Source organism: Pogoniulus pusillus, chromosome 41, assembly GCF_015220805.1.
Source record: "Pogoniulus pusillus isolate bPogPus1 chromosome 41, bPogPus1.pri, whole genome shotgun sequence".
Taxonomy (NCBI): domain Eukaryota; kingdom Metazoa; phylum Chordata; class Aves; order Piciformes; family Lybiidae; genus Pogoniulus; species Pogoniulus pusillus.
The window spans coordinates 7073889-7099422 of NC_087304.1; the positions used below are offsets into that span (position 1 = coordinate 7073889).

Sequence of the window (25534 nt, forward strand, 5' to 3'; positions counted from 1 at the left end):
GCAGAAGCTCAGTCCTGTCCTGCCTCCAGCCTGTCATTACAGCTAATAGCTGCCTGCCTGCCCTCACTTTACCATCCAGCAGCTGCTGTCAGGAATGCAGGAGGTGCCAGCCTGCCCCCAGCTCACAGTCTGGGAAGCTGGGCAGTGCCAGTGGTGCCCTGGCTGGGCAGATGTTGGGGCAGAGGAGACCTCGTTCTCGGATGTCAAAGGTTCTTAAGCAGGGTGGAAAAGTTTGTGCTGCAGCTTCTCTGCTGCTGCCTGATAGAAGCAACCTCACTTTGGATATCAAAGGAAGGAGATCTGTGACCTGTTTGTGCTGGAGCAGCAAAGTGCCTCTGAAGGAGGCAGGGACAGAGCCTCTGTGACACTCCTGGAATCCTCTGATCCCATAGATAGACCTAGGTGAGACTTTCAGTAGCTACAGGAACCAGAGAGAGCTGAAGGAGGCTGTGGAGCACTGGGGAGAGAGCTGTGCACAAGGGGCAGTGAGGGGAGGTGGTGCTGGCTCCTCAGGGAGCTGTGCACAAGGGGCAGTGAGGGGAGGTGGTGCTGGCTCCTCAGGGAGCTGTGCACAAGGGGCAGTGAGGGGAGGTGGTGCTGGCTCCTCAGGGAGCTGTGCACAAGGGGCAGTGAGGGGAGGTGGTGCTGGCTCCTCAGGGAGCTGTGCACAAGGGGCAGTGAGGGGAGGTGGTGCTGGCTCCTCAGGGAGCTGTGCACAACGGGCAGTGAGGGGAGGTGGTGCTGGCTCCTCAAGGAGCTGTGGAACTGAGCGAGGGGCAGCAAAGGGGAGTGGGAGCAGCAGCACAGGATGGGAGGGCTGGGCAGGGACCCCCAGAGACCACCCAGTCCAACCCCTGTGTCAGGGCAGGGGCACCCAGGAGCACATCCAGGTGGGTCTTGAGAGCCTGCAGAGGAGGAGACTCCAGAGCCTCTCTGGGCAGCCTGCTCCAGGCCTCAGCACCCTCACACCAAAGGAGTTTCTCCTCCTGTTGAGGTGCAACCTCCTGGGCTGCAGTTGGTGTCCACTGCTCCTTGTCCTGGCACAGCACGTCGCTGGGAGAGCCGAGCCCAGCCCAGCCTGGCGCCTGCCTGGCACCCAGCGCTAGTTGGTCACTTCTTTGTGCCACTGGGAACTGCAGCTGCCTGCAGTGCCCAGGGCTGGGTCAGCTTTGTGGGGCAGAGCTGTGAGTGTGAGCAGAGGATGGGGCTGGGGTGGCTGAGGGAGACCTTCTGACTGGAGACTGGAGCCTGGTGGGGCTGAGCTCTTCCCCCAGGGAAGTAGACAAAGGAAATGGCCTCAGGCTGCCCCAGGGGAGGTTTAGGTTGGGCCTCAGGAGAAGCTTCTTCATGAAAGGGTTCTGAAAGCCTGGCACAGACTGCCCAGGGAGGGGGTTGGATGCCCATCCCTGGAGGGGTTTCAGAACTGTGGTGCTGGGGGCCAGGGGTTAGCCCCAACCGTGGTGGAGTTAGGGAAGGGTTGGGCTGGAGCAGCTGAAAGGACCTGGGGGACTGACACAGCCCTGCCTGGGTTAGGCAGGGCCTTGGCTAACCTGGAGCCATTAAAGAAGCAGTTCCCCTACCACCACCTACCAATTTAGGCCTGTGCTGGGAGGCCCTGCAAGGGCTGAGTCATTGGGGTCATGTTTTCCAGCAGGGACTCCAAATGCCTGCTCTGGAGGTTGGGTTGACAGCACCTGCCCAGCCTCCCTGTGCCAGCAGCCAGGGCTTGGGGAAGAGAGCTGGGGAGGGGCTGGTTCTTGGGTGGGCACCGAGCATGTGGCTCTGAACCTTCCTTGTCCCTGCAGGCAGAGGCCCCCAGCAAGCCTGTGGTCCGTCCCTACCGCCCGCCCAGCGCCCAGGAGGTTTGCTACCAGAGGATGCAGCTGGCACAGCAGCAGGCGGCACAGCTGGCACAGGCCGTGCAGAAGGCCTCCCTCTCCTTGCCAGGAGAAAAGAAGAGGATTGCCCACGTGCCAAATGCAGCCTTCTCTGCAGCAGCCAGGCAAAGTGAGGCACTGGGGGCCTGGGATCCTCTCCTCCTCCTCCTCCTCCGAGTCCTCCTCCTCCTCCTCGTCCTCCTCCTCCTCCTCGTCCTCCTCCTCCTCCTCGTCCTCCTCCTCCTCCTCGTCCTCCTCCTCCTCCTCGTCCTCCTCCTCCTCCTCGTCCTCCTCCTCCGAGTCCTCCTCCCGAGTCCTGTCCTCCTCCTGCTTGAAGTTCCCCTGAGCAGAGCAGATTTGAAGCCATCGGGAGATGTGGCCCAGGGATGTGGTTGAGGCTCTGTCTCTGGGGACATCCAGGGTCAGGCCTGGTGCTGCCCTGGGCAGTTTGGCTGCAGGCTGCTGGACAAGAGGACCTTGGAGGGTCCCTTCCAAGCCACCGCAGTCTGTGAGGCTGTACAGCACTGTCCAGAGTCTGCTGCCAGTGACAGTGGAAGGTCTTTGCCCTGAGAAGTTCCCTTCTGTTCTCACCAGCAGCAGACAAAACCCAGCCCAGCCTCCCCCACAGACCATAGAAGAGTGATTTGGGCTGCAAGGGACCTTCAGGACCATCCATGGGCAGGGAACACCTCCCACCAGCACAGGCTGCTCAGGGCCTCCTCCAGCCTGGCCTCAAAGGCCTCCAGGGAGGGCAGGTGTTCACTCCAGCCTGGTCTTTTCCTGTTTCTGCCTTGGAGCATGTTTACTTCTCATCCACTCTTCCATTTAAGCCTTCAGAGGTGGCAGGAGCAGGAGGGAAGTCCTAATTACCGTTGGTACTAATTAGCCTTTGTAGTTGGAAGGCCTCGGAGCTGACGTGGTGGGCAGGCAGGGTGCTGTAGCTGCTGGGGTTACCTCTTTAAGCTCTGCTGACTCAGTCACCCAGACCCCAGCAAGGAGGCAGTTTCCTGGCAGGAGGTTCCTTCACCCTTGCCTGGGAGGGGGCAAAGTCACCCAGTTTGGAGCCCTTTGGAGGCTTCCCTTTGAACAGGAAAATCACAGCTTGCAGCGTGGACAGGGTAAGGTCATCCTGGCAGCTGGAGCCCAGGGGTGGGATCCCGCTGGGGGGTCCCTGCTGGCTGCAGGGGGGTGGACAAGATGACCTTTGGAGGACCTCTCAGCCCAGGGCAGTTTGTGACCTTCTACCCAGAGCTGGTTTGTGCTTCTCCGCAGGCCTCGCGAACAGCAGGACAGCTGCTGGCAAGAGCCTGCCGCCTGCCCACGACTCTGAGTCCCCCTCCCTCCCTCTGAAGGCTTGCACCTTAGCTGGGATGGCTTCAAAGACCACCAGCACCGTCGTGCCAAAAAGGGTGGCACATGTCCCCTCCCTGCAGGTAAGAGACCTTGGAAACCTCTCTGGCTCTGCCCGGCCAGGGCAGTGCCTGCAGGCGCAGCTCTGGGCTCAGTGCTCTGCAGAGCAGGGCAGTGCTGAGGAGCTGCCGTGGGCTGCTTTGCACCTTCCTTCCTGTGCTTTGACTCAGTAGCGTGGGATGGAAGATGAGACACTTGGGGGCTGGAGCTGGAGGAGGCAGCAGAGCTGCTCTGGGCTGCTGAGCCCAGTGCCTGACGGAGCTCCAGGAGAGCTGGGGAGAGACTTGGGACTAGGGCTGGCAGTGCCAGGACGAGGGACAATGGCTGTGAGCTGGGAGAGGGGAGAGGGAGAGTTGAGAGGAGGAAGAACTTGTTGAGAGTGAGGATGGGGAGAGACTGGCACAGGTTGCCCAGTGAGGCTGTGGCTGCCTCCTGCCTGGAGGTGTTCAAGGCCAGGCTGGATGAGGCCTGGAGCAGGCTGTGCTGGTGCAGGTGTGCCCCTGGCAGGGGTTGGAGCTGGAGGATCTTTAAGGTCCCTCCCAACCCACTCTGTGACTCTGTGATTCCTAATTGTGACTCTGGCTGTCACTTCCGTGGCCTGCACTGCTCTGTGTGTCACTGTGGTGCTGTGAGTAATGCTGCTGGGCTGTGGGCTGGGCTGTGCCAGGACCTGTGGTTGGTTTTTGAAGCAGTTTCAATACTGAAGGTTGCCCAAAAGCTTCAAGTGATGCTTTCAGAGCCCAGAGCTTTGTTGCTGTGTTTGGCTCTGGGCAGATGCTCAGAACTGAAGCCATGGCAGTGGGAATAAGAGGGCAGGAAGTGTGAGAGACCTCCAGCTGTGTGCTCCTGCAAGCCTGAACAGCCTCTTCCTCTCTGTCTCCCCAGAGCACCACCTTACAGAGGCCTGTTATCCCCACAGAGTTTGGTGCTAAAGTCCCCACCAACATTCGCCAGAGATATCTCAACCTCTTCATCGATGAGTGCCTCAAGTTCTGCTCCTCCTCCCAGGAAGCCTTTGACAAGGTTTGTGCTGCTGCTTGCTCCTGCTGCAGACCAGCTGAACAGAGCCAGCCTGTGCCCAGGTGGCCTTGGCCTGGATCATCAGTGGTGTGCTCATGAAGACCAGGGCAGGAATAGTCCCTCTGGACTGGGCACTGTTGGGGCCAAACCTGGAATCCTGGAAACAGCTTTGGAGCCCTCCCTTCAAGAAGGACATTGAGAGGCTGGAGCAGGCCCAGAGAAGGGCACCAGAGCTGGGGCAGGGTCTCAGAGCAGGGCTGGGGAGGAGCAGGGAGGGAGCCGGGGGGGGGAGCAGTGTGGGGCAGAGGAGGCTGAGGGAGACCTCATTGCTCTGCAGCTGTCTGAGAGAAGGCTGCAGCCGGTGTGGGGGAGGAGGTTGGGCTCAGCTGCCTGGCATCAGGGCACAGGACAAGAGGAAATGTCCTGAAGTTGTGCCAGGACAGGGTTAGGTTGGAGCTAGGGAAAAAATTATTTGGTGCTAGAGTGGTCAGGGCTTGGCAGAGGCTGCTCAGGGAGGTGGTGCAGTGCCCATGTCTGGAGATGCTCCAGAGCAGTGTGCCCATGGCACCTGGGGCTGTGGTTTGGTGCCCATGGTAGGCTTGTGCTGCTGCTTGGGCTGGAGCATCTCAGAGCTTCTCCAGCCCAAACCATTCTCTGATGTTCTGGTTCTTGTGACTGGAGACTGCAGCAGTGTTTGACCTCCTCTGCCCTGACTGAGAGCACCTGGAGCTGCAGCAAAGGCAGAGAAGTCTCCTGTGCAGAGCAGCTCTGTGGAGGAGGCATTCAAGAGGAGACACTAAGGAGTTCTAGGCTGGGCAACAGGCAAGGTCCCTCCAGAGAGACCTTCTCCTGGGAGATCTCTTTCCCTGCCTTTCAGAAGTGTGCAGGACACAGCTCAGGTGTGGGGTTTAGGGGAACTCTGCTCAAGCTGGCCAAGAAACCCTTTCCTTCTAGTAGAGCAGCAAACACCTCCTGGGGCCACACTGTTCAGCAGAGGTCAGTGTGTGAGAGGTGGATTGAGTCAAACTTGCTGCTGCTGAGCTGTGAGGAGCATTCCAGCAGCAGGGAATGGTGGAGAAGGAGTTCCGAAGGCAGAGCTGAGACTCCTGTAAGAAGGACTTGAAATTCCTAGAGAGGGTCCAGAGGCCACTGGGAGGGCTGGAGAAGCTCTGCTGTGGGCACAGGCTGGCAGAGTTGGGGCTGTGCAGCGTGCAGAAGAGAAGGCTGCAGGGAGAGCTCAGAGCAGCCTTCTGGTGCCTGAAGGGGCTCAGGAGAGCTGGGGAGGGACTCTGGGCAAGGGCTGGGAGTGCCAGACCCAGGGACAATGGCTTTGAGCTGGGAGAGTGGAGAGGAGGAGGAAGTTGCTGAGAGTGAGGAGAGATTGGCACAGGTTGCCCAGGGAGGCTGTGGAGCACAGAATGGGATCAGAGATCTTCTGTGATCCACAACCTCCCTGGGGATGTCCAAGGCCAGGCTGGACGAGGCCTTGAGCAGCCTGTGCTGGTGGGAGGTGTCTGTGCCCATGGCAGGGGCTGGGTTTTGGCACTGGATGAGCTTTCAGGCCCCTTCCAACCCAACCCGTTCTGTGAGTCAGTGGTTTGGTGCAGATCTGCTGCTGCTGCAGTTAGTTGGGTCCATAAGGGGTCCTTTGTGGTGTGGTTTGGAACCAAAGCAGGTCTCCTTTGGAGGGATTTCAGCTTCCCAGCTCCCAGGGTGGATGCTCCTCTTGCACCCAAGCAGTGACCATTTGCACCACCACTGAAATGGGAGAAAGCCTCTCCCTGGCAGATCAGAACTGCCCTGCTGGTGGGCAGTGCCTTCAAACTGGAGCAGGGGAGAGTGAGGTTGGAGATCAGGAGGTTGTTCTGCACAGTGTGGGTGGGGAGAGGCTGGCATAGATTGGCAGAATGGGTTGGAAGGGAACTTTGACATCCTGCAGTGCCAACCCCTGCTGTGGGCAAGGACATCTGCCAGCCATACAGGCTGCTCAAGGGCTCATCCACCCTGGCAACCTGTGCCAGTCTCTCCCCACCCTCACTGTGAAGGTGTGGTTGGGGTCCCATCCCTTGGGGCATTCAAGATAGTCTCTGTGTGTGTCCCTTGCAGCCTGATCTGATTGGAGCTGTCCCCGGGGCAGTTGGACAAGTGCCCTCTGAGGCAATCCTTGGGTCCATCAGGGAGGCTTTTCCCTGGAGGTGATTTTCCCTTCCCTTCAGGGAGGGAGTTTGCTTGGCTGGCTCAGCCGGGTGGGCCCCAGCAGCAGAGCAGGTCTGTGCCACGCTCTGCCCCAGCTCTGCTTCCTTGCCGGCTGTCAGAGCTGTGCAGGAGGGGCCAAACGGCAGTGCTGTGCAGCAGCAGGAGGCTCAGCAGTGACAGGCTGTTGCTTGCAGGCCCTGGCGGAGGAGAAGGCTGCCTACGAGCGCAGCTCCAGCCGCAGCATCTACCTGAACGTGGCGGTGAACACCCTGAAGAAGCTGCGCGGGCTCGCGCCCAGCTCCCCTGCCAGCGCAGCCAGTAGGTACCCGGGGGCCTCGGAGCCACAGAGCTTGGCTCGGGAGCCCCCAGAGCAGCTTGGTGAGAAGAGCAATCTGGTAAAGTTCAGCCGGGGCAGGAGCAGAGTCCTGCCCCTGGGGAGGAGCAAACTGCTGCGGGGGGCTGGGAAGCAGCTCCACAGAGTGCTGGGGGCAGGCACTTACCCATGTCCAGCTGCAGGCCTGCAGCCTGTGCTGGTCCCCAGGGGCCAGCACTGGGGCCAGGCTCCTCCAGCATCTTCATCAGTGACCTGGGCGAGGCCCAGAGAGGAGCCTGAGCCAGCCTGGGGGTGGCAGCAGGCTGGGAGGAGTGGCTGAGAGCCCTCAGGCTGTGCTGCCATCAGCATTACCTGGGCAGGGGCAGGGGACCTGGTGAGGTTCCAGCAGGGCAGGGGCAGGTGAGGGAGACCTGCTGGGCAGCAGCTCCAGGGAGGAGGAGCTGGGAGTGCTGGCGCCAGTCAGGGAGCCATGGGGCAGCACCGTGGCCTTGTGGCCAGAGGGCTCCTGGGGTGTGTTAAGAGTGTGGCCAGCAGGGCAAGGGAGGTTCTGCTCTGCCTCTGCTCAGCCCTAGCTAGGCCACATCTGGAATCCTGTGTCCAGTTCTGGGCTCCCCAGTTCAAGAGGGGCAGGGAACTACTGGAGAGAGTGCAGGGGAGGCTGTGAGGCTGCAGCAGGGACTGGAGCAGCTGTGTGAGGAGAGGCTGAGCCCTGGGGCTGGGCAGTCTGGGGAAGAGAGGCTGAGAGGGAGCCTGCTCAGTGTCTGCAAGCACCTGCAGGAGGATGCAGCCAGGCTCAGTGGCACCCAGCGACTGGGCCTGAGCTCACTCACAGCAACTTCCACCTCCACACGAGGAAAACTTCTGTACTGTGAGGCTGCTGGGGGCCTGGAGCAGGCTGCCCAGAGAGGCTGTGGAGCCTCCTTCCCTGCTGGCTGTGTTGCTGTGTACCCTGCCCTGGCTGCCCCTGCTCTGGCAGGGGCTTGGACCAGATGGGCTCTGGAGGTCCCTTCCCACCCCTTAAGCCTCCTGTGATTGTCTGCACAGCTCAGTCCCATCTCTCAGAAGCATTCTGCTGAAAGGCAAACAACTCCAGTTAGCTTTTTATAGCCTGGCAAGCTTTAATGGGCCTTCAAGAGGCAAATCCTTGCAGTGCTTTGTTGGCTCTCTGAGCCTAAATGGAGATAATGCCAGATGGATTTATTATTTCTTTTTTTGGAGGCCAGGTCCTTTGCAATGAAAAGGTTCTGCTAATGGAGTAACTTCCACATGATGCCTTCAAAGTGATAGACTCATCCATCACCACAGCAATCTCTCACACACATTAAGCTTCAAGAGACAAACCAAGAGGGTTAAGACATTTCATTATTGGCTCTCCAGAGGGTACATTAAACAATCAATTTGTGCTGTTCTGGTGAATTCTTCTTCTTTTTGTGGGTTTTTTCCCTTTCTTCCTCTGGTCTCTTCCCTTTTTCTCCCCTCTGTCTTCATTACCTTCACAGCCATTAGTCAGAGCAGCTGAACTTGGGAGGTTGGCCTCTAGGAGAGGGCTGCCAGTTAATGATCAGTAAAAAGCACCTGGCTGCCATTAGTGATGTGCTGAGCATGTGCCAGGGGCCCTGAAGGGAGGTGAAGGACTTGGAGAGAAATTTTCCTCCCCTCTGCTCTGCCCTGCTGAGGCCACGTCTGGAATGTTGTGTCCAGTTCTGGGCCCCTCAGTTCAAGAATGGCCTCAGGGATGTGCTTGAGAGAGCCCAGCCCAGAGGCACAGAGCTGCTGCAGGCAGTGAGCATGTCCTGTGAGCCAGGCTGAGGGGCTCGGGGCTTGGAGCAGAGGAGCCTGAGGCTGCCCTCAGTGCTGTGCTAAAGATGTGCAGGGCTGCAGCAGGCCAAGGGGCACTGGGTGCCAGCTGGAGGAGGTCCCACAGGAACAGAAGGGAAAACTTTCCCTGTGAGGGTGCTGGAGCCTGGAGCAGGCTGCCCAGAGAGGTTGTGGAGCCTCCTGCTCTGGAGACATTCAAAACCTGCCTGGATGTGTTCCTCTGTGCCCTGCCCTGGGTGCTCCTGCTCTGCCAGGAGGGTTGGACTGATGATCTTTTGAGCTCCCTTCCAGCCCCTAAAGATGCTCTGCAGGCATCTGACAACAAAGCTGCTGGCTGGGGGTGGCTGATGCCACTCTGCAGCTCCTGGCTGGGTTGAGTTGCTTCACTGTTTAGTCCTCTTGCTTCTGGGCAGCAGGAGGGCTGGCAGCAGATAGAGCTCCCAGAGCAACTGTCAGATGTCCTCACTGCCCATAAAGTGCTTGAGGAGGGGAGATGGAGAGTGGAGATGAGAGAGTGAGGGTGGGGAGAGACTGGCACAGGCTGCCCAGGGAGGCTGTGGCCGCCCCCTGCCTGGAGGTGTTCAGGGCCAGGTTGGATGAGGCCTTGAGCAAGCTGTGCTGGTGGAGCCCATGGCAGGGTTTGGAGCTGGATGAGCTTTCAGGTCACTTCCAACCCAGCCCGTTCCATGAATCCATGAGAATGAGCTGGCAGTGCCAACACGAAGCTCTCAGGCCTGCACCACCTTCCCTGCCACCTGCTGGAGCAGAGCAGGAGTTCAGGAGGGTGAAGGCAGTTCCTGTGCCAGTGAGCAGTGCCCAGCCTGCAGGACTGGAGGTCCTGTGTCAGCTGGGTCCTCATCTCTGTCCTCTCCTCCCTGCAGAGACAAGTAACAAGAAGGTGGTGTCCCACGAGGCTGTGCTGGGTGGGAGGCTGGCAGCTAAGACCAGCTTCACCCTGAACCGCTCCGGGAGCTTGAGGGCAGAGGATCTGACAGGTGAGAGCTGCTCCTGCCAGGCTGGACCCGAGCCTGGCAGCTGCAGGGCACTGCTGGGCCTGGGCAGAGCCAGCCGAACCTGCTGGGCTGTATCTGGGCTACAGCTGGGAGTTGTCATCCCTCTCTCCCCTGCTGCCTCCCTCCCTCTCTCCCCTGCTGCCTCCCTCCCTCTCTCCCCTGCTGCCTCCCTCCCTCTCTCCCCTGCTGCCTCCCTCCCTCTCTCCCCTGCTGCCTCCCTCCCTCTCTCCCCTGCTGCCTCCCTCCCTCTCTCCCCTGCTGCCTCCCTCCCTCTCTCCCCTGCTGCCTCCCTCCCTCTCTCCCCTGCTGCCTCCCTCCCTCTCTCCCCTGCTGCCTCCCTCCCTCTCTCCCCTGCTGCCTCCCTCCCTCTCTCCCCTGCTGCCTCCCTCCCTCTCTCCCCTGCTGCCTCCCTCCCTCTCTCCCCTGCTGCCTCCCTCCCTCTCTCCCCTGCTGCCTCCCTCCCTCTCTCCCCTGCTGCCTCCCTCCCTCTCTCCCCTGCTGCCTCCCTCCCTCTCTCCCCTGCTGCCTCCCTCCCTCTCTCCCCTGCTGCCTCCCTCCCTCTCTCCCCTGCTGCCTCCCTCCCTCTCTCCCCTGCTGCCTCCCTCCCTCTCTCCCCTGCTGCCTCCCTCCCTCTCTCCCCTGCTGCCTCCCTCCCTCTCTCCCCTGCTGCCTCCCTCCCTCTCTCCCCTGCTGCCTCCCTCCCTCCCTCCCTCTCTCCCCTGCTGCCTCCCTCCCTCCCCCCCTCTCTCCCCTGCTGCCTCCCTCCCTCCCCCCCTCTCTCCCCTGCTGCCTCCCTCCCCCCCTCTCTCCCCTGCTGCCTCCCTCCCCCCCTCTCTCCCCTGCTGCCTCCCTCCCTCGCTATTCTGTGCCTCCCTGGTTTTACAGTCCCTTGCCTTTAGCTGCAGCTTCCCTGGTGCAGCTCCCGTGGCTTTGATCTCACATCAGTGACTCCTCCAAGCTGCCTCTCCTGTTTGGGGTTTTGCTGCCCTTGAGGCTCTCCATGTTCCTGGCTTCCCCTGTCCCTCTCTTGCCCTGCAGCATCCTTTCCCGTCTGCCAGGCTGGGAAGCAGCCTGACAAATCTCTGCCTCTCTGCAGAGCTCAGCCTCCATTTACCAATGTCACAGTGAGGTCAGATCCCAGCCAAAGGCCTCTGCCACGAGCACTCCTCCTGCCTCAGAGCACTTCTGGGTATTTGGGTTGCCAAGAGATGCAGGCAAATTGTTGAGGAGATCAGAGAAGAGACAGGGAGGCCACGGAGCAGGAGGAATTGACATGAGGAAAGCTTAAAAGGGGCTGGAGAGCTGAGCTGGGCAACATCAAAGGGTGCAGAGCAGTGCTGGAAGGGCCCAGTGCAGCAGCAGGAGGAGATGTGGAGCAGAGTGCAGGAGGCTCTGATGGTGGTGTGGAGGGGAACAGCAGCATGAAGTCAGCAGCGGGAAGAAATCTGGGTGGCCTTTGAGGATATTGTTTGGGTTTGTCTTGCAAATCATCAGTTAAAAGGTTTAAAGCAGGGACACAGGAGAGTAAATGCAGCACTGCAGCCAGCTGTGAGGCCTGAAGCACAGGAAGGGCCTGGAGCTGCTGGAGAGGGTCCAGAGGCGACCATGAAGGTGCTCAGAGGGCTGCAGAAGCTCTGCTGTGGGCACAGGCTGGCAGAGTTGGGGCTGTGCAGCCTGGAGAGGAGAAGGCTCCAGGGAGGGCGCATCCACAGCCTCCCTGGGCAACCTGTGCCAGCCTCTCTCCACCCTCACTCTCAACACTTTCCTCCTCTTCTCCCCTCTCAAAGCCATTGTCCCTTGTCCTAAGTCCCTCCCCAGCTCTCCTGCAGCCCCTTCAGGCACTGGAAGGCTGCTCTGAGCTCTCCCTGCAGCCTTCTCTTCTGCAGGCTGCACAGACCCAATTCTGCCATCCTGTGCCCACAGCAGAGCTTCTGCAGCCCTCTCTGCACCTCTGTGGCCTCCTCTGGACCCTCTCCAGCAGTTCTAGGTCCTCCTTATGCTGGGGCCCCAGGCCTGGAGGCAGTGCTGCAGCTGTGGTCCCAGGAGAACAGCAGAGGGGCAGAGTCACTGCCCTCGTTCTGCTCTCCTGCTTCTGGTCACTGAATGCCAGGTTGGAAGAGACCCCCAAGGCTCTTCTGCTCCAACCCGGGCGGGTCACAGAGCAGCTGGCACCAGCTAAGTCTTTGAGCTGCCCACTGCAGGGCCCTTGGCAGGTGCCTGGCAAGGCTTAGTTGTTCTCACGGGAAAACCTTTCTGCTGGAGCGCAGCAGAGAGCAGCGAGGCTGTGCTGGGGCCGGGCCCGGCTCAGCCTTGCCCTGCGCGCAGGAGCTGCCCTGTACCGCCGGCTCAGGAGCTACCTGCTGAGCGAGGAGCAGCTGAAGGAGAACGGCTACCCCCTGCCGCACCCCGACCGGCCCGGCCGGGCGCTGCTCTTCACGGCCGAGGAGAAGAAGACGACTGACTGTAAGTGCTGCAGGCAGCTGCTCTGCTCCCAGCCCACGCTCCTGGGCCCAGCCTGGAGCCCTCTGTGCTGCCGCGGCGGAGTCGGGGCTGGGACCCTGTGCTGCAGCCCAGGCTGTGGAGGAGGGAGGGAGGCTGCAGAGCTCTGCTGGCGTTGCTGAGGGTGAGGTGGAGCTTGGGCTCTGCTGAGCTTGCTTACTCCAAGAGGGACATTGAGGGGCTGAGGCAGGCCCAGAGAAGGGCACCAGAGCTGGGGCAGGGTCTCAGAGAAGGGCTGGGAGGAGCAGGGAGGGAGCTGCGGGGGAGCAGTGTGGGGCAGAGGAGGCTGAGGGAGACCTCACTGCTGTCTGCAGCTGCCTGAGGGGAGGCTGCAGCCGGGGGTGGGTTGGGCTCTGCTGCCGAGGAACAAGAGGCAGCACAAGAGGGAATGGCCTCAAGTTGCATGGGGAGGGACTTAGGCTGCACACGAGGAACAATTCCTTCGCCTTGAGGGCTGCCAGACCCTGGCCCAGGCTGCCCAGGGCAGTGGTGGAGTCCACATCCCCGGCAGGGGTTCAAAGCCCTGGAGCTGTGCTGCAGGCCCTGGGTTGGCAGTGCCCAGGGTTGGCAGTGCCCTGGCCGTGCTGGGTTCAGGGTTGGGCTCTGTGGTGGTGAAGCTCTCTCCTACTGTCTGCTGAGTTTCCTGGGCACACCCCACGGCAGTGTTGGCTTTGACACGAGGTCAGGGTCCATGGGGTGAGGCTGAGTGAGGATGGGGGCCTGAGTTCTGCACCCACCAGCAGCTCCTTGCAGCCCGAGCAGTGCAGGCAGTGGGCAGAGAGCACAGCCCAGGGGGTCGGGTTTGAGCAGCTTTGCCACACTCCTCTGAGCATCTATCTGCAGCCTTGCTGGAGGGTGTGAAGTGCTCAGCCCTGTTCACACCTTGTGCCTACATTTGTCCTGTGGTTGCTGGAGCAACCTGGAGGAGAGCTGCACCCAGGCTGCTGAGTGTTGTGCTTGTAGAGCTGTTTGCTCCCTGGAGCCCTCCTCAGATCTGGAGTTGCAGCACCCTGTGGCACTACCCAGCACAGAGGGCAGGAGGGGCAGGGTCTGTGCCTGCCCTTTTGGTGGCCCAGGCTGGAGCCCTGGCACAGGCTGCCCAGGGAGGTTGTGGAGCCTTTCTCTGGAGACTTTCCAACCCTGTCTGGTTGTGTTCCTCTGTGGCCTGCACTGTATTGTGAACCTGCTCTGGCAGGGGTTGGACTTGATGGTCTCTGGAGGTCCCTTCCAAGCCCTGACAGCCTGTGATGCTCTGATTCAGGCTGGGCTGTGAACATTCCCATCTCTAGATGCTGGAGAATCCTTGGGGAACAGCTGTGCCTGGGCAGGAACTGCTGTCAGAGGGAAGTGAGAAGGCACAGATGCCCTGGGAGCAGGCTGCATTAGCTCTGGTGTCCAGCACATGACTGATTTATCCTGTCCCTTGGAACAGCTCTGTGAGAGCACTGCTCCTGTGCTGGGGGTGGGAGCAGCCAGGCAGCAGATGCTGCTGTGAGCTCTGGTGAGGCTCAGGTTGCTCACTGCAACTGATGGGGAGTGTGGAGTGTGCCTGAGAAGTGTTGAGGGGGGCAGTTGCTGGGGGGGCTGCACTGCCACTGTGTCCAGTTCTGGACTCCCCAGTTCAAGAGGGGCAGGGAACTACTGGAGAGAGTGCAGGGGAGGCTGTGAGGCTGCAGCTGGGACTGGAGCAGCTGTGTGAGGAGAGGCTGAGCCCTGGGGCTGGGCAGTCTGGGGAAGAGAGGCTGAGAGGGAGCCTGCTCAGTGTCTGTCTGAGGGGTAGGTGCCAAGAGGAAGGGCCCAGGCTGGACCAGGCTCTTCTCAGTGCTGTGCCAGGGCAAGGAGCAATGGGCACCAGCTGCAGCCCACATGAGGAGAAACTTCTTTGGTGTGAGGCTGCTGGGGGCCTGGAGCAGGCTGCCCAGAGAGGCTGTGGAGCCTCCCTCTCTGCAGACTTCCAGGACCTCCCTGGCTGTGTTGCTGTGTGCCCTGCCCTGGCTGCTCCTGCTCTGGCAAGGCCTTAGACCGGGTGGGCTCTGGGGTCCCTTCCGGCCCCAACCTTTCTGTGGTCTCCGCCAGGGTCCGGGGTGGGAGTGGTTTCTGTGCTCTGACTCCTGCTCCTCTCCAGCCTCCTGCAGGATCTGCTGCCGCTGCGGCACCGAGTACATGGTGACAGCCTCGGGCAGCTGCCTGCGCAGGGAGGAGTGCGTCCACCACTGGGGCAGGCTGCGCAAGCAGAGAGGTACCCCCGAGACACCCGGGGGGCTGGGGGCTGCAGCAGCCTGGGGGGGCTGCTCAGAGGGGCTGTGGGGGCAGGCCCAGGGCGATGGTTTGGAGCTGGGTTGGGCACCAGGAGGAAGTTCTGCACAGGGAGGGTGGGCAGAGGCTGGTGCGGGCTGCCCTGGGCTGTGGCTGAGTTCCCATCCCTGGGGACATCCAAGCTCAGCCTGGCTGTGTCCCTGTGCAGCTGCTCTGGCTGGAGCTGTGCCTGCTGCCTGCAGGGGCTTGGATAAGGTGACCTGGGAGGGTCCCTTCCAGCCAGGTGCAGTCTGAGGACAGTTTGCGGCTCCTGGGCTGTGCCCCTGGCAGGTTGTGCCAGTTCCTGCTTCTGTCGCTGGGTGGCCCTGGTGCTGCTGCTGAGCTGAGCAGGGAGCTGCGGGAGCGGTGCTGCCGCTGGGGCAGCAGCAGAGGTTGTTCATCTCTTCGTTCTAAAATGACAAAGGGAAAACAAAGCTTTGGTGCCTCTGGGAAGGAGTTTTAGGAGACCGAGCCAGTTGCAGTGGGCACTGGCTCCAGGCAGACCCCAGAGCAGCCTTGCAGTGCCTGAAGGGGCTGCAGGAGAGCTGGGGAGGGACTCTGGACAAGGGCTGGGAGTGGCAGGATGAGGGACAATGTCTGTGAGCTGGGAGGGGGAGGGTGGAGAGGAGGAGGAAGTTTTTGAGAGGTAGGGTAGGGAGAGACTGGCACAGGCTGCCCAGCGAGGTTGTGGGTCACAGAATGTGATCTGTGTGTTCTGTGATCCCATCCTGTGCTCCTGTGATCCACAACTTCTGTGGAGGTGTCCAGGGCCAGGCTGGAGGAGGCCTTGAGCAGCCTGTGCTGGTGGAGGTGTCTGTGCCCACAGCAGGGGTTGGCACTGGATGGTCTCTGAGGTCCCTTCCAGCCCAAGCCCTCTGACTCTGAGGCTGTCACTGCCCAGGGCAGGTTTGCTGCCTCAGTTGGGTTCATTGGCAGTGAGACACTGACCTCGTTTGGGCTCTGCTGTGCTTTGCCATCAGCATCCAAGTGGCTCTGGAGTTTGTCTGGCAGAGGATAAGAGACTTAAACCCCTTAGCTGCCTCCTGCAGATCTGCTTTCTGCCCCTGCTTTGACACATTGCTGCTGCTGTGCTCACCCAGGGACTGCTGCCTGGGAGAGCAGCCTTAGCCCCACATACCAGGACTCTGCTCTCTTGCCTTGCAGTGCCAGGAGGATGGGAAACTCACTACAGCTGCTGCTCAGGAGCTGTGGGCTCCCCAGGCTGCCAGGTGGCTAAAGTAAGTGGCTGAGCAGCACCTGCCATTGCCCTACTGGCAGTACCCCAGGGGTGCTGCAGTCTCCTCTGCAGACATTTGGAACCTGCCTGGGCCTCGTCCTTCCAGCAAAGAAGTTTCTTCTCATGTCCAACCTAAACCTCCCCTGCTGCAGCTTGAGGTCATTTCCTCTTGTCTTGTGCCTTGGGTCAAGTGCCCAACCCCACCCTGGCTGCAGCCTCCCCTCAGGCAGCTGCAGACAGCAGTGAGGTCTCCCTCAGCCTCCTCTGTCCCACAATTCTCCCCCCCAGCTCCCTCCCTGGTCCTCCCCAGCCCTGCTCTGAGACCCTGCCCCAGCTCTGGTGCCCTTCTCTGGGCCTGCCTCAGCCCCTTGGTGGCAGTGCAGGAGTCACCTCCTTAAAGCTCTGTCTTGAGTCACCTCTGGGTGTGGTGTAGCCATTGCCTTTGACCTAAAGCCATGGCAGTGGGCAGAAGGGGCTGTGGCAGCCTTGCCCTCAATTAGATGTTGCTGCATCCCCACTGGAAAGCAGCCCAGTGCCAGCATCCAGCTGGAATTCCTCCTCCAGAGAGCTCCCAGGCTGGCTGCTTCCAGGTGGGATCTGCAGCTGTGGAGAGCAGTGGCAGTGCCTCTTGCAGCAGCAGCCTGGGCTGGGGTTGGCTTGAACCACTCAGAAGTCACTTCCTGAGCTCTACTGCCAGCTCCTGCAGGGCTTCAGATGGGGTTGCAGGTCTGGGGGTACCAGTGGGGGCCTGACCTGCTGGAGAGCAGCTCCAAGGAGAAGGATCTGGGAATGCTGATGGACACCAAATTTACCTTGAGGCAGCAGAGTGCCCTTGTGGCCAGGGTGGTCAGTGGCCTCCTGGGGGCCATGAGGAAGAGTATGGCCAACAGGGCAAGGGAGGTTCTCCTGCCCTCCTGCTGTACCTGAGTGAAGCCAAATGTGGAGTCCTGGGTCCAGTTCTGGGCTCCCCAGTTCCAGAGACAGAACAGCAGAGGAGAGCCCAGAGGAGGCTGCAGAGCTGCTGAGGGCCCTGGAGCAGCTCTGGGAGAGCAGAGGCTGAGCCCTGGGGCTGAGCCTGCACAAGAGCAGCCCCAGAGGGGAGCTGAGCAGTGCTAAAGGAGCTGTGGGAGCAAGAGGCTGGGGCCAGACTGGGCTCAGTGGTGCCCAGGGACAGCACAAGGGGCAGAGGGCACAAACTGGCACCCAGGAGGTGCCACCTGAGCAGGAGGAGAAACTTGTTTGCTGTGAGGGTGCTGAGGCCTGGAGCAGGCTGCCCAGAGAGGCTGTGGAGTCTCCTGTGCAGAGCTCCCAACTTCCCCTGGGCACTGTGCTGCTGGACAAGCTGCTGTGGGTGCCCTGCTGGGCAGGGGCTGGGCTGGCTGAGCTCCAGAGCTCCCTTCCAGCCCTCCATGCTGCCATTCAGACAGCAGTGAGCCCCAGAGCTCCCTTCCAGCCCCATGCTGGCATTCAGACAGCAGTGAGCCCCCGAGCTCCCTTCCAGCCCCATGCTGGCATTCAGACAGCAGTGAGCCCCCGAGCTCCCTTCCAGCCCCATGCTGGCATTCAGACAGCAGTGCTGCTGCAGTGGGGCTCCCTGGGCTCCTCTCACCAGCAGTCTCCCCTGTCCCCTCCAGCAACATGTCCATGATGGGCGCAAGGAGAGCCTGGATGGCTTTGTGAGGACCTTTGAGAAGCTGCCCACCACTGAGGGCTACCCTGGCATCTATGCCTTGGACTGTGAGATGGTGAGTGCCAACCACAGGAGCTAGGCACAGCCTGGGTCAGGCTGTCTGGGGAAGGCCAAGGGTGGTGATGCAGCTCTTGTTTCCTTGCCATCTTCTGTCCCCTCTGCGGGGGACTCTGAGTCACACTGGGCCTGGGCATTGCAGTTAGATCTCAGCAGCCTTTCCTGGAGCAGAGCAGGCTCAGGGCAGAGCTGAGGGCTCCCTGTAGCTGCCTGAGGGGAGGCTGCAGCCAGAGGGGGTTGGGCTCTGCTGCCTGGGACAGGGCTTCAGGTTGCCCAGGAGAGTTTTAGATTGGATATAAGGAACAATTCCTTCTTCTTGAGAGTCAGACCCTGGCCCAGGCTGCCCAGGGCAGTGGTGGAGTCCACATCCCTGGCAGGGGTCCAGGTCCCTGTAGCTGTGGTGCTGAGGGCCCTGTGTTGGTGGTGCCCTTGGCCCTGCTGGGGTAAAGAGGGTAAGGACTGGGTGTGATGATCTCCAACCAACCCATTCTGTGATTCATCCCCTGGGGCCTGTGTGCAGCCCTGCAGAGCTGCAGCTCTCTGGGCAGTGTTTGCTGCTCTCTGTGCTAGGGGAGCTGCAGCTGAGGTGATGCAAGGCTGGGGGTTGCTCTGCTCCTGTCCCCACGGCTGCTCTGTTCCCTGCAGTGCTACACCAAACAAGGCCTGGAGCTGACCAGAGTGACTGTGATCAACTCTGAGCTGAAGGTGGTCTACGACACCTTTGTCAAGCCAGACACCAAGGTGGTGGACTACAACACCAGGTGAGGACCTGCCTGGGCCTCTGGGGCACCTGCTGCAGCACTTGTGTGGGCTCCACTCTCCCCCCTTGCCCCTGGCTGGGGTGAGTTGTGCCTCCAGCAATGGACACCAGGCTGAGTGGTGTGGTTGATAAGACTGAAGGACAGGAGGGGAGCAGCCAGAGGGACCTGGGCAAGCTGCTGAGGTGGCTGAGGAGAACTCCTGAGGGGCAGCAAGGCACAGGGCAAGGTCCTGCAGCTGGGTCAGGGCAGCCCTTGGTGCCAAGCCAGGCTGGGGGGGAGGAGATGGAGAGCAGCCCTGCAGAGAAGGACCTGGGGGTGCTGGTGGGGGAGAAGCTGGGCAGGAGCCAGCCATGGGCACTGGCAGCACAGGAGGCCAAGGGCAGCCTGGGCTGGAGCCAAAGCAGTGTGGGCAGGGATGGAGAGAGAGGATCCTGCCCCTCTGCTCTGCCCCGGGGAGAGCTCAGCTGCAGGGCTGGGGCCAGATCCAGAGGAGGCCACAGAGGTGCTCAGAGGCCTCAGGAAGCTCTGCCGTGGGCACAGGCTGGCAGAATTGGGGCTGTGCAGTCTGGGGAAGAGAAGGCTCCGGGGAGGAGAAGGCTCCAGGGAGAGCTCAGAGCTGCAGGTCAATATCTGCTGGGGAGGGACTGCCCAGGAGGGGCTGTGGGGACAGGCTGAGGGCAGTGGTTTGGAGCTGGAGCAGGGCAGAGTTAGGTTGGGCACCAGGAGAAAGCTCTGCACAGGGAGGGTGGGCAGAGGCTGGCATAAGCTGCCCTGGGCTGTGGCTGAGTTCCCATCCCTGGGGACATCCAAGCTCAGCCTGGCTGTGTCCCTGGACAGTTGCTCTGGCTGGAGCTGTGCCTGCTGCCTGCAGGTCGAGGTGAGCTGGGAGGGTCCCTTCCAGCCCAGTGCCTTCTGTGCCCCTGTGAGCTGTGCAGTGAAGGAAGCCTTCTGTCTGCTCTTGCTGTGCAGGTTCTCAGGGGTGACAGAAGAGGACCTGGAGAACACAAGCATCACCCTGAGGGATGTCCAGGCTGTGCTCCTCAACATGTTCAGTGCAGACACCATCTTGATAGGGCACAGCTTGGAAAGTGACTTATTTGCACTAAAGGTAAGCTCCATCTCTGCTCTTCCCACCCCTCCCTGGTACTTCCCCACCCCACAGTTCATTTGTGTCTGAACTTCCTGAGATTCTCTCCAGCCTGTCCAGGGCTCTCTTAATGACAGCAGAGCCTGGTGGGTTCTCAGCCACCCCTGCCAGTTTGGTGCCCCCAGCAGTGTCCATGCCTGCTGCCTCTGCCCCGGGCTCTGTGGTGCTGCTCTCATCCCAGTCTGACCTTTTCAGTGTCTCCTTTCCTGCCTGCACCTCTCGGCCAGCTGCTGCCCTCCCCTTGCCCACTGAGCAGGTAGATCTCGGTGGGGCTTGCCCAGGAGGGCAGGCAGGAGCTGAGTCCTCAGTCAGTGCTCAGCTGGCAGAGCCTCCTGCAGCCTCTCTGGCTGTGGCTGCCAGCTCAGGGTGATGCTGGCAGCTTTGGATGCCTGCAGATCAGCTTACCTCTCGTGGCATCCAGGCCCCCACCTCCTGTGGACTTCATCATCATCACCAAAAGATTACTTCCCCCTCTGTCAGCAGGAGATGGCTGCCAGGAGCTGTGGAGGCAGGCAGTGCCAGGAGAAGGAGCCCAGGCGCTCACAGCAGAATGTGACAGGCCCTGGCACAGGGCTGCAGCCTGCCTGGTGGCCTTGGCAGGGAAGTTGATGTCTTGCTAATGGCCGTGGCCAGCTCCAGGTGGTGACAGCTCTGCCATCTGCATTTCAAGCCAGAGTAGCTGCTCTGCATCTTCTGCCTCTCCACAGCTGCCTCTGCCTGTGCCTGGCAGGGGGCCAGAGCTGGCTGCTCTCCAGCAGAGGTTACCTGGCGCTGGAGCTGGCTGCTGGGCACAGCTCCCAGCTTGTCTCTGTTGAGCAGCACTGTTCTGGGGCACTTCAGAGCCGAGCTCTGAGGTGTTAAGGGTGGAGGCACAGGCTGGCACCCAGGGTGGGCACTGGGAAAGCCACACTTGGTGTGCTGGGGTCATTGTTGGGCCCCTCACTGCAAGAGTCATAGAATCAGCCAGGTTGGCAGAGACCTCCAAGCTCACCCAGCCCTGTCCAGTCAACCAGACCATTGCACCAGGTGCCCTATCCCGGCTTGTCTTGAACACCTCCAGGGGCAGCTGGGGGCATGGTTTGGTGGCCATGGAGGGATTGGGCTGCTGCTTGGGCTGGATGACCTCAGAGAGCTCAGCTCCCCACTCATAGATTCACAGAGTGGGCTGGATTGGAAGGGACTTTCAAGACCATCCAGTGCCAACCTCCTGCCATGGGCACAGACATCTCCCCCAGCACAGGCTGCCCAAGGCCTTGTCCAGCCTGGCCCTGGACACTTCCAGGGAGTGCTCAATCCCATTCTGTGCTGCTGTGCTCCACAGCTTCCCTGGGCAGCCTGTGCCAGCCTCTGCCCACCCTCACTCTCAACAGTGTCTTCCTTGTCTCCAGCATGGTGACTCTTTGAGAGGGGCAGCAAAGCCTCTCCTGTGTGCCCAGGCCTGGGGCCAGGCAGGGCTGCATCGTTCCCCTGCCAGGTGCAGAAGGTGCCTCTGTCCTGTTTCCTCCTTGCTGCTTGCAGACTTCCTGGTGCCTCACTGCTGCCAGGATGGAGGTTTCAGGTTGGTTTGCACCTTGCTGGTGAGGCCTTTCTATAGGAGCAGCCAAAGTTTGCCGTGGGCTGGGCACATCCTGCCCACTTCTGTCCACGTCTTGAGAAGCAGCTGGAAGGTTGCTGCAAGCTGTGTGGGCTCAGCTGGGTCCTCAGCTTGTCCTTTGTGAGGGGTCTCACAGCTGGCACTGGGCTGGAAGGGACCCTCCAAGGGCATCCTGTCCAAGCCCCTGCAGGCAGCAGGCACAGCTCCAGCCAGAGCAGCTGCACAGGGACACAGCCAGGCTGAGCTTGGATGTCGCCAGGGATGGGAACTCAGCCACAGCCCAGGGCAGCCTGTGCCAGCCTCTGCCCACCCTCCTTGTGCAGAGCTTCCTCCTGGTGCCTAACCTAACTCTGCCCTGCTCCAGCTCCAAGCCACTGCCCTCAGCCTGTCCCCACAGCCCCTTCTGAACCCCCTCCCAGCCTCCCCAGCTCTCCTGTAGCCTCCTTCAGGTCCTGGAAGGCAGCTCGGAGGTCTCTCTGGAGCCTTCTCTTCAGGCTGGACAGCCCCACCTCTGCCAGCCTGCCCTCAGAGGACAGCTGCTGCTTGGGCAGCTGAGCTTGGAGGGCAGGGCTGTGGCATGCTGCTGTGCCAGAGGAGGTCAGCCCCAGCTCAGAGCCTCCTGCAGGCCTGGCTGGGCTGGAGCTCAGCCACAGCATTCCCCAGAGCCTGAGCTGAGGTCTCCTCGGCGTGGTGCACCCTCGGGAGCACCCCCGCTGTGGGAGGTGGGCAGTGACAGCTGTGCCCTGCTCCCTTCCTGCAGCTGATCCATGGCACCGTGGTGGACACTGCCATTGTCTTCCCGCACCGCCTGGGGCTGCCCTACAAGCGGGCCCTGCGCACGCTCATGGCTGACTACCTCAAGCGCATCATCCAGGACAGCGGTGAGTGCCAGGGCACTGCCAGGGCCTGCCAGCGCCCAGCCACCTGGCCCTGGGCTGCTTCTCCCTCGCGCCCCTGCTCCTGAGCCCGTGGCAGTGGTCGAGAAGGGGCCAGCAGGCGAGGGCTGTGCCGCGGGTGCGAAGCCTGTGGGGCAGCAGCGCTGGCTGCTGGGCTGGGTGGGCACCGGAGCAGCCAGGGGTAGCTCTGCTGAGGCTGTGCCATGCCTCTGTCTGGCCACTCGGATTGCTCTTCCTGCCTGGGGCTTGACTTCTTCCTCTCCCTTCCCTCGAACATACCCCAAGGTGCTGCTGGCCTGGGGAGGTCTCTGCCCAGTCTGAGGGGCTGCAGCTGCTGGAGCCTCAGCCCTGGCTCTCAGCCAGGGAGCAGAGCCAGGCTGGAGGCCTGCAGAAAGCTTTCAGCCCAGCCCTGGGGCTCCTGGAGCTCACTGATGTCTCAGAGGACAGGGAGCAGCTGGGCCAGCAGCGTGGGGCAGGAGCTCGGCTTGGGAAGGTCACTGAGTCACAGCCTGGCTGAGTGGGAAGGGACCTTAGAGCTCCTCCAGTCCAAGCCTCTGCAGCCAGCAGGGACAGCCCCAGCCAGAGCAGCTGCTCAGAGCCCTAAGCAACCTGACCTGCAGTGGTGCCAGCCACGGGGCAGCTCCCACTTCTGTGGGCAGCCTGGCACAGGCTCTGCCCACCCTTAGCTCCAGATCTGCCCCAGCACTGCAGGAGGGTCTGAGCAGAGCACAGCAGTGGGGCAGAATCCCCTCCCTGCCCCTGCTGCTGGGAGTCAGCCCAGGGCAGGGCTGGCAGCGCTCGGTGCCAGCTCACCCCCAGCTCCCTCTTCCCAGGGCTGCTCTCTTGCTTTGGGTGCACCTGGCACTGGCAGAAGCCTCCTGGGTGCCCTCTTGCAGTGTCCCTGCTGGGAGGCAGGCAGGGTTTAGGGTCTGGAGAGCTCTGGTGCCAGCTGAGCACCTCTCACCCAGCCTCGGCTGTGCTGCTGGACACACAGACAGACACTGGGGCTGCAGGCAGGCCTCAGGATCCCTCCTGGAGCTGCATTTGAGAGCCTCAGCTGGAGCTGGGCATCGCCAACAGCTTCTGTGGCCAGGGACTTCCTTGTTCCTTGAAGCTTTGGCCCTCTGCCCCCTCCAGCCCCCCCAAGTCCTGCTCTCCAGGCTGCCTTCCAGCCTGCAGCCCTCAGCCCCAGGTGCTCTGTGCTGTGGGCCCAGGTGGTCACATCCTGCTCCCTGTCCCCAGTCGGAGGCCACGACTCGAGCGAGGACGCCAGAGCCTGCATGGAGCTGATGGTCTGGAAGATCAAAGAGGACTCGAAGGTGAAACGATGACCTGGGCCTGCTCCCTCCGTTCCTCTCCACCTCTCGAAGCAGTGCAATAAAGCTCCGAGGCAGCCGCAGGCTCCCCCAGCCCTCCGCGGCGCTGCAGGAGGCTGCAGCTGCTCCGCCAGCAGCTCCCGCTCGCTGCCGCAGCCCCCGGGCCGGGCGGTGGCTCTCAGCCCCTGCTGGCTGCGCCCGGGGGCCTCTGAGGTACAGCAGCCCCCCGGGGGCAGGGCACCGCGGCCTGGAGTGGTACAACCGGAAAGGAATTCTTGGTCCCTCGGAGGAGCTGTTGGCCGAGGTGGATGCCTGCAGAGGGATCTGCTGCTGGTCCAGGCTGGTCTTTGTCCTGTTTGCTTCCCGATGTAGCTGCTGCTGCCTCTGCTTCAGCACTGGGGCAGCCCCAGGCCTGGAGGTTGGGGGCTGGAGGAAGGCTGGGCAGGAACTGGGCAGCTGAGCCCTGCTGTTGTGTGCAGAGCAAGCAAGGGGCGGTGAGGGCTGAGGATCAGAGCAGCAGGAGGATCCCAGTGAGGTCCCACGGTGAGGAGGCTGCAGGAGAGGGAGGCTGCAGGGAGGCTGTGAGCAGCTGGAGAGGAGTGAGGGTGGGACAGGGACTGTGACTTGCTGCAGCCTCACATTGCTCTGGGGGCTGCAGACTTGTCCCAGCCCCTGGGAGGCCAGGCTGGGGTCCCAGGGCCATGCAGCACCTGGCAGCCTCCCTGGCAAGGATCCTGCTGGGGAGGACAATGCTGGGAACTGAGTGCCCCTGCCCTGCCCCCATCTGCCAGCACAGCCCCAGGGAGCTGGGCCCCGGGATCAAGGTCTTTGGAGGGACCTGAGTGCCACTAAGGCTGCACCCAAGGATGCCCTGAGCAGTCTGCAGCACTCCCCAGCAGGCTGTGCCCCAGAGCAGGGACTTGCTGCAGGCAGGAGAAGGAGGTGCAAGTGACTCTCTTGGGGAGCAGCAGACCTCTCCCTGCCCATCTGTCCCCTGGGCTGAAGCAGCTGCCCACAAGCTGTCTCTGGCACTGGTGGTAGTGGGGCAGCAGCCCAGGCAGACTGGGCAGCACTGCTGGGCTCTCTGCCCAGGTGCCCAGGCTCTGTGGGTGCTGGGGGAACAACAGAGCAGGTTGAAATGGGCCCTGCTAGCTGACAGCCAGGTGGCACCATCAGGGCAGTGATGCCCTCGCTGCTCCCAGCTGGGACTGGCAGCACTGGCATGCTGCTGGCCCCATGTCCCTGGCATGGGCTGGCAGGGGAGCTGGGTCCAGCTCGTTCCTTTGTACCCTGCTGGCAGTGCTGAGCTTGCTCTGGGGAAGTGCTGCATGTCCCCTGGGTATGTCCCCACCATACCCAGCAGGGTACCTGTGCCACAGGCAGGGTGTCCTGCCTGGGCCCTTCTGCCTGGGCTGGGGCTGCTGGGGCAAGCTCTGGGAGACTCCCCTGTGCCGTTGCTGTCCCCGGAGGTGAGGATGTGGCTTCCAGTGCCTGGCCTGTGCCAGGCTCTCCCAAAGCCACCAGGCGAAGCAGGGGCTGTAACAGTGCCTGAGCCCTCCTGTGCTTCCCCTGCCTGCAGTGACACAGGCTCCCAGTCTGCTGCCCCAGCACTCCCCAGGGCACACCAGGTCCGGCTGCCTTCTGCCAGGCTCTGCAGCCACCTCCTGGCCTGCCCTGGGGCTCCCAGGCCACGCAGCCTCAGAACTTGGTGTCCTGTGCCCTCTGCCACTGCCTGCAGGCATCGGTGCTGGCCCTGCCCAGGCTGTGGGGCAGGTGGGGGAGAGTTGAGTGCTTGCGGCCACGGAGGGAGCTTTGCTCTGCCGCTGCCTCTTCCCCTTGCTCCTGCCCTGTTTGTCTCCCCCCTGGCTGCGGTGATGGAGGACACCCGGAGCAGCTCATGGATCTCCTTAGCTTTCCAGGCCACTCCTGCCCCAGGGCTCCCCAGCACGGGATGCACCTCCCCAGCTCCTGGCGCTCTGGGCAGCTGCCCTGCGAGGCTGGCACCTTCCTAGCATGGGGCAGGTGTCCAGCTCAGGGAGCTGCTTGCTTGGCTCGATCCCATCACCCAGGCTGGGGCACGAGGCCTGCTGGCAGGGGCCTTGCTCACCTCCCCTCCCTCTCCCTGGGGCTGAGACCCCCTAAAATGAGGCTTTTGGAGTGGGCTGTGGGGAGGAGGTTGCCCAGCTGGAGGGATGTTGGTGAGGAAGCCAACCACGTCCACCCACACCACGGGACCCGGGGGCTGCCATCTCCTGTGCCCCCTGGGTGTGGGAACAGAGGGAGAGCAGAGGCTGGGGCTGGGGGCTGGGGCTGTACAGAACTGTTGTAACCTGTCACTTTTGTAACTGTTTTTAATAAAAGAGTGTTGATGAGA

At 61.8% G+C, this 25534-nt stretch overlaps 1 protein-coding gene across 1 annotated transcript in view; it reads left to right on the forward strand.

Annotated features, from left to right (window-relative positions):
• Positions 1-25534, forward strand: part of REXO1 (RNA exonuclease 1 homolog) — a 38481-nt gene extending 12947 nt beyond the window's left edge. The window contains exons 4-16 of the mRNA XM_064175390.1: positions 1806-2007; positions 3150-3310; positions 4173-4310; positions 6698-6821; positions 9537-9650; positions 11994-12131; positions 14293-14406; positions 15627-15700; positions 17334-17444; positions 18092-18207; positions 19177-19315; positions 21709-21829; positions 23087-25534. Of these exons, the coding sequence (XP_064031460.1) occupies positions 1806-2007; positions 3150-3310; positions 4173-4310; positions 6698-6821; positions 9537-9650; positions 11994-12131; positions 14293-14406; positions 15627-15700; positions 17334-17444; positions 18092-18207; positions 19177-19315; positions 21709-21829; positions 23087-23175 (1641 nt within the window). The 3' untranslated portion in view covers positions 23176-25534. The remainder of the gene's footprint in view (positions 1-1805; positions 2008-3149; positions 3311-4172; positions 4311-6697; positions 6822-9536; positions 9651-11993; positions 12132-14292; positions 14407-15626; positions 15701-17333; positions 17445-18091; positions 18208-19176; positions 19316-21708; positions 21830-23086) is intronic.